This window comes from Rutidosis leptorrhynchoides, chromosome 9, assembly GCF_046630445.1.
Source record: "Rutidosis leptorrhynchoides isolate AG116_Rl617_1_P2 chromosome 9, CSIRO_AGI_Rlap_v1, whole genome shotgun sequence".
Lineage (NCBI taxonomy): Eukaryota > Viridiplantae > Streptophyta > Magnoliopsida > Asterales > Asteraceae > Rutidosis > Rutidosis leptorrhynchoides.
Genome location: NC_092341.1, coordinates 2,705,303 through 2,713,308, shown reverse-complemented (window position 1 = coordinate 2,713,308; position 8,006 = coordinate 2,705,303). Strand labels below are relative to the sequence as shown.

At 39.9% G+C, this 8,006-nt stretch overlaps 1 protein-coding gene across 1 annotated transcript; it reads right to left on the bottom strand.

Annotated features, from left to right (window-relative positions):
* Positions 1-3,046: 3,046 nt before the first annotated feature.
* LOC139865715 (subtilisin-like protease SBT1.5) lies at positions 3,047-5,871 on the bottom strand. Its single transcript, XM_071853793.1, has one exon. It carries the CDS (start codon positions 5,643-5,645, stop codon positions 3,273-3,275), a length of 2,373 nt encoding a protein of 790 aa, XP_071709894.1. The 5' UTR covers positions 5,646-5,871; the 3' UTR covers positions 3,047-3,272.
* Positions 5,872-8,006: the final 2,135 nt, after the last annotated feature.

The window sequence follows — 8,006 nt, the reverse complement described above, 5'->3', positions numbered from 1 at the left end:
AAAGTTATGGGGTTAAGTTTGTGAAAATTGAATATTAGTAAAAAAAAAAAAAAAGTTAGTAAAGTGGGGTTCGATTTTATTTTAATAAAAGTTAGGGGGTTAAGCTTGTGAAGTTTTGGGAAAAATTTACGTATAAAGTGGGGGGTTCGATTTGTATGTTAATGAAAGTTAATGGGTTAAGTTTGGAAAAAGTGAAAATGAATAGTACTATTCATTTTCACATTTTCTTTTAGATATAGGTATATAATAGTTGTGGAGCCCTCGCTTCGCGGCGGGGGCTCCGTTTTGAATGCGAGTTTAAAAAAAAGTCTTGATCTATTTTGTAAAAAAGAATTTTTTTTAGACATAACATTGAAGGGTTGTTCCTTTTGTGAAAGTTGCTTCTTTTAGCGTTTGGGTTTTATTTTAAAAAAAAAAAAGTTAGTAAAGTGGGGGCTCGATTTGTATTTTAATAAAAGTTAGTGGGTTAAGTTTGTGAAATTTGAAAAAACGTTACGTATAAAATGGGGGTTCGATTTGTATTTTAATAAAAGTTAGGGGGTTAAGTTTGTGAAAATTGAATATTAGTAAAAAAAAGTTAGTAAAGTGGGGGTTCGATTTGTATTTTAATAAAAATTAGGGGTTAAGCTTGTGAAATTTGGGGAAAAATATACGTATAAAATGGGGAGTTCGATTTGTATTTTAATGAAAGTTAGGGGGTTAAGTTTGCGAAAAGTGAAAAAATGAATAGGACTATTCATTTCCACTTTACCTTTTAGATATAGGTATATATAATAATAAAATAATAATAATAATAATGGCACTCGGGACCTTTTGTTGTTATATAATTGGATGATTGGTGTATCATACTAAACATTTGCAAGGAAATGGACAAAGTGATGGATCATACTAAATATTTGCAAGGAAATGGACAAAGTGATTGAGTGAAAAGCTCACGTTCATCCGCGTTGCAATAAATTTGAGACACTTTAGTGGGCCCAAACCTGCAACATCAATGGGCCATATTTACATTGATTCAGTCTGCTTATGTTTGTACTATGTTTGTACTACTTTCAGTTGGATCATTAAATTCTAACCACAAATTATGAATTACAATTATCAAATTCAAAATTAAACTTAAATTGTGGTTGGTGTTATTAGAGTGCTCCCAACCAAGACATGGTTTCTTCTAGGACTAACCAACCATTCAGCGACACATCAGCACCTCCATCCAACTTCCTTACCAGGACTAAACCAGGACTAAACACTCACAACAATAACACTCCTCCCTCAAATAAATTGAACCCACTATATTAATTAAATAAATACATGTACAACTTCAAAAGCAAAAGGTACCTGTGATTATTGCATCTCCCTCTTCCGCATCGTCCACAAATGTGCTGAAAAAGGACGAAAATGAGAACGAGTGAGCTGGGCGGCGGTCTGGGCGAAGGCTGGGCGGCCGTGGTGCCATCGGCGCCCAGCTGGGCGGCGGCCTGGGCTGAAGGTGGACGAGACCGTTGGGACTGCTCTTAGAGCACTTTCAATAGTTGGGTGATCAATTCACCATTCAATTGTGATGGCGATAACACGATGATAACCATTAACATTGTATATATCATCCATTCAACTGTGATGGCATATACACTGTTAAAAGTATATGTCATCCATTTGTGATCATGTGTCATCTTTTTATTCGTTGAAGGTGTAAATAATATGTTAAAACTCGACATACCAACCACACACATAACGACACCGAAAAACAAGCTCATACCCCAAAAAATTAACATCTTCATTTGGAGAGTTTTATATGGAAGAATTCCGACATGCGTAGAACTCGACAAACGTTGCATTGATCTCGACACACTTCTTTGCCCGTTATGCAACTTACACGTGGAGTCTATTGAACACATACTATTTCATTGCACGGCAACATCAAATATCTGGAACTCAATTATACAATGGTGGAACCTCCCTAACAACACCTTCACCAGCATCCTCGACATAACCTATAATAATCAATCCTTCGCTACATCTCAAAATGGTGTCATCATCTGGCAAGCCATTAAATGGGCATCTACTTACATCATCTGAAAATACCGAAACTTCAAGGTCTTCTGTAAAAAAGACTGGTGTGTCGCCACAATCTTATCCGAAATCCAAACACAATCATTCGCGTGGATATCCAAACGACATAAAAAAACAACAATTATGTGGCATCAATGGCTAGTCAATCCCTCCTTCTACTTATCCTCGAATCATCAGAGATCTAGCATTGGCTAATCGGATCCAAAAGCCCCACTCGGTAGTACATTCATAACTTTGGTCTCCATTACTCACTTGGTTAATTGGGTAGTTGCAGCCAACTTTGTCATCGCACTTGCGGTACTGTCTGGTTGCCTCTTCCCAGCTTGTGGTTTCAAGTTCCATGGTGTTTAATGGCCCCCTCGTTCATGAATTGTATATATATTCTCCTTTGGTTTCATTACATTGTATAGTTTATAGGGCTTTTGTAACTTTTCGATATATTAATAAAACTTTACTTGCTTTTCAAAAAAAAAAAAAAAAAAATTATGTTATACATTTTGCTTTGTGAAGTAGTGTGACGATTAAAAGTAAATTTGTTATTCATTTGTAAATTGTAATGGAAAGAAATGCTGAGGTGTCGGCATGGTTGTAATTATAGGGAGTGATAACACACTTAAAAACAACAATCCATACAGTTTGTCGTTTAATCTACCTCCCTATCCTATGATTACAACTAGAAGTCAGCCTTGGTGAAGGGGACCAATCCGCAATGTAACTCTCAATGAATCACGAGTTAATGATATTAGCTGGACTTAAAATCCAAATGACTATATTACAAGTATCCACCGCATTGAATCCAAAATTATTAAAGTAACTTGACCCGTTTTCATGCCAAAGAAGCTAAACCCGTGACCCTGGCCTTATACAGAAGTACAGAACAGAACCTAATGGCCATATAACAATTCATACAGATAAGTAACTAGATCCTGAATAGTAGTATCTAATCTCGACACACTACGTGAGTTTCACATTACCAAAACCAACCATATAACTGGCCTCGTATTTTTCTCTAATAAATATAAATAGTAATGCTACAAATCACATACAGTATTTTACAACTCATAATATTTATCCAACCAACATGCTTTCTGAAATAGAAAGCTCAATACTACCATTACATTACATTACATTACATTACTTGCTAATCATACTACTAGCAAACAAAGGCCATGAATACCAAACACTCGGCAAGCAACCATTATTTTTCACAGAGGTTCTTGCATTGTCACAACAACCGGACTTCTGACAATGTGTTTCCCATCTGACCATTCGATTGATCCACTCTTAGTGACCGAACTCCCTGGCGACAGTTTCATCGCCACAACTTTCACCCTCACCAAAAAGTTTAGCTTCTGTCCCACCCTTCTGAAAACAAGCTTCATTGGCTCCACTGTCACATTCATCCCTCTCGGTCGACTAATGCTCACACTGTAAATTGACTTCGCTTCACCCACGTTCGTTACACTTCTTATAAAGTGAGTTGACATTTTCCTCTTCCCGTATTGTTGGAAAACAGCCGTTATTGAAGGGAAATTCAAGTTACCTGTATGACCAGCCTTTTTAGCTCTACTACAATCAGAATGCTTCCTGGTAATTACTTGGATATTTTTGGTCGTGTAATTCGAATTGCACAAGAAATCAACATAATCATATGAACTAATGTCATATACCAATCCAGGATCCATTGCCTTTTGCGGGTGAACGTGTCCAGCCCCAAAATCCATCACCGTCGATGAGTTCCCTGTGGACTCATCGATCATCGTTTCGCCTCGATTGTCTAAAGTATATGCAGTTGTCATCAATGCTGATCTGATCGCTGCTGGGCTCCATTGGGGATGGGCTGCTTTCAACAAAGCAGCTAGCCCTGAAACATGAGGGCACGCCATTGACGTCCCAGACAATATGTTAAACTCCGTTTTACGATTATCGGATGCAAGGCCTGACGGACCAACTTTATCCGGCCAAGCCGCAAGAATGTTAAGTCCTGGGGCAATAAGGTCAGGCTTCAAAATTTCGGGTGATTCAGGGTTCGGCCCACGCGCAGAAAATGAAGCAACTATGGGCGCTGGCCTAACGTTTATTCTGGTTCCTTTGAAAATTATTGTGGCTTTTGGTTGATCTTTTGATTTAGATTTTAAAGATGACATGATGTACCTCCTGATCTCGTCGCCGGATGATGCACCTACAGATGTCGCAGGTAACACGTGGCAATCAGCGACTAAACCCTCACCATCAAACACGCCGTTTGCTAATATCATACCGATTCCGCCGGCTTTTTTAACTACTTCCCCTTTGGTAGCTCGCGAATTGATACCTCTATCACATAAGACTATTTTGCCCTCAACGGATTTAGGATCTAAAGAACCTTCCAAACACAGTGAAGCTGAGTAACCATCACCCCCTTCATTCCCCGCGTAAATTAGCGGATACAGATGATTGTGCGCCAATGCGGGCCCACCGTATACACTCACACCTGGAATCAACTTACCGTTTCCGAGCTTGACGTCAGCAGGGAAATCACGGTCAATTGCTCCGGCTCCGACGGTTGTTACCCACGGTGCTATGTTTGTTACGGTGAGTCCACCTGGACCTCCATTTCCTGCAGAAGCAGAGACAAAAACACCGTGATCTGAAGCACCGTAAGCACCGATTGCGATCGCATCGAGGTAGTAGGGTACAACAACGCCGCCAACACTTAGGGATATAACGTCTACGCCGTCGGAAACGGCTGAATCGAAGGCGGCGAGTATATCGGAATCAAAACAACCAGCATTCCAGCAAACCTTGTAGGCGGCTAGACGAGCTTTCGGTGCCATTCCGGCAGCGACACCACGAGCATAACCGAGGGTTGAAGCCGGAAAAACGTACCTGCCGGCGGCGATTGAAGCAGTATGAGTTCCATGACCGTCTGAATCTCGCGGCGAACGATGCTCAACCGTTTCGTTCATTTTTCCGTTGGTGGATTCGTATCCTGCGGAGAAGTGTTTTGCTCCGATCAACTTCCGATTACATAAACTCGCCGGAAAAGTAGGTGAGGCATCGCACGTGCCTTTCCATTTAACTGGCACAGGACCTAAGCCTCTGTCGTTGAAACTCTGTCTCTCGGGCCAAATCCCGGTATCTAAAACACCGATAACTAGATCCGACCCGAAATCCGAGTCTTTTAATAAACCGGCACTATCGGAGGTTTTAAGCCCTAGGAATTGGGGTGAACGCGTGGTATGGAGGTGATGAACTTGTTCGGGAATAACACAGAGGATGCCAGCTACAGATTGGAGTTTGGAAGCTTCGAGAGGTGATAGCCTTGCTGAGAAGCCGTGAAAAACGGTGTCGTAAGTGTGAATGATACGAGAGGAAACGTCGTCGTCCCGAATAAGTGCAGTAGCGAGAGATGAAACGTACCAGTGTCTATGAGTTGGAAATAGTGATGGTTTAGCGTCGTGTTGAACAGGAACTATGAAAGTTTGATGAGTTTGGTGATGTGCAGCAGAAACCGAAATAATAGTAATATTATTATTAATGTAAATGTAAAAGGTAAGGAAATAAAAAATTAAAGTAGTAGAAATGAAATTGGCCATCGGAGATGAAGAATGAATATGGGTGGTGGGTTCAGTGGATTGAAGTGAAAAGTGGTGGTTGCATTTGAAATTGAAATTGAAATTGAAATTGAAAAGGGGTTTAACAATAAGCAACAATGGAGGTACAGTAAAGAAGAGAAGAGGAGAGTGAGTGAGTGAGTGAGTGAGTGAGTGGAGTTGTGTCAGCCTCTTTTGGCTAACTTCAAGTTACTTCCATCCGTCTCGTCCCCACCAAAATCAAAATATATTCAAATTCATACAACTACCAAAATATACTACTTGTACTCTTCCTTTTTATTTTATTTTTATTTACTCCGTATTTTATAACACTGCATTAGATATCACAACGTGGACTATTAAATTCGCTCTCTCTCTCTCTCTTTTACGGCAACTTTTGCATCGTGTATAATTTATTTCAAATACACTCATCATTTGCATATACACGCATGCGTTCAGGTGGAAACCCAAATCGCATTACAGGAACCCGATCTTTTAACCATCCCGAGGGGCAGGCGGACCGGATTTGAAACTAAGACCATTCTAATTTATAACTGATCAAGCATATTTTCACGAGGTCAATGTGAACCTACGTTTGAGTGCATGATAGGGTTTAAGGACTAACAATATTCGAATCTCCGACACTTAGTCGTGGATAACCCACATCGGTATCGTTTCGATTCCGATAGGGTGGCCGATTTGAGAGTCCACCAACAACCCAGCATACGGGGTTGAGTGACCCAAAGACATGAAGGTTTTATAGTTCGAGACATACCTGAAAGTCTTTACGTTTTAGATCGTATGAAGCTTGTTCGTACGATGACGATATGTATGCTATTTGTTACGTATGAGTAACCGAGTCTGTTTTTAGGGTTTATGAGCTATGTATTTATAGGCTCACGAATTAGGGTTTCGATAGAATCTCTTCCCTAATTAAATGTGATCTCATCCTAACTAACTTTCGTTATTTAAGGAAAAGAATCCGAATTAATTATACCGTACATTCTTCTAGAATGTACTGGACCCTTATGCAAATATACGAAACTCACATCAGATGGTATAGGGGCATAGAGTGCGGCTATACCCGTGCCATATGTTGTACGTGGCAATTAGTGTGCGGTTCAGGACTTTGGATGCGTAATCCGCGTACTCATGCGGATATGCGTATCATCAAGTCCCCCCAGTTCGATGTTATATACAATGTCAATGAGTGTATAGCGTCGAACTAATTTAAAATAAAATAGTACCACAAAACAATGCCCGATGATTACACCGGATCATAGAATTGCTCATTTAAATGTATTGATAATACACGTAGGACATTATATGCGTGTATGTGTAACCAACCGCCGTTTGCATTTAATGCAATAAATTCGTATAGTTGAACAATCGTCCTTTCGACTGTAATTCCTATACCCGAGGTGACAACTGTCATTATTTATCTTAAAGATAATGATGAAAACATATGTAACTGCCTAGAGTTGTTATCGTACGCCGACTTTCAATCAACTTTTTAGATTGATACACGTGTACGCTCAGAAATTGACCCTGTCATTTTCAATTTCCTTTGCCTATAAATAGTTAATTTACCCTTTTTTGGGTTTTTCACGCTCCTCCCTCATTTCAAATTTTGTTCTTTTTCCGGCAGCCATTTGCTTTTCCGTTCGTATTTGTTTATTCGAAGGACCGTGTTTTCTTTCCTTCATTCTTTTTATTTACTTTTTAAATCTTGCATCGATCTATCATGTCTTCTGATAAGAACGTGAAAGATATAGAATCTTCTATTACTGAAACAGAGATTCGCCGAATCGTCGATCAATATCCTCCCATCGAAAATATTCTCCGATCGCCCCTTTAAGCGGCCACCGGGCTAACGAGCCGCCGGAGCATATGATTATTGTTTATGACAAGGTCATGGAGCTCGGCAATACCCGTATTCCTCCTACCCCTTTTTTCATGGAGGTTCTTCGTCATTATTCAATCGGTATTAGCCAACTGCACCCTTATGGTGCCAATCGTATTTCTATATTTGAAATGTGGTGTCGTGCGAACGGTCGCAAACCTTCTTTATCCATTTTTACCAACCTGTTTTGTGCTTCGATGAGTGAAGAGAGATGGTATTCTTTCGATAATGTCTGCAAGTTTTGTGTTACCCCAAAACAGGGTGTGAAGGGAATGTGGAAAAAAAATCCTTTTTCTTTGTTAAAGCTACTTGCGTTCCTGAAGAATACAACAGCATTCTTATCTTGTATTATGGCAAAAAAGGAGAGAAAAACAAAGCTCTGGCGATTCTTCCTGAGGAAGATAAATTTTATAAGTCTTGCCTTAATCTACTGCTTCCATCTCGCGTTTATCCTAATGTCC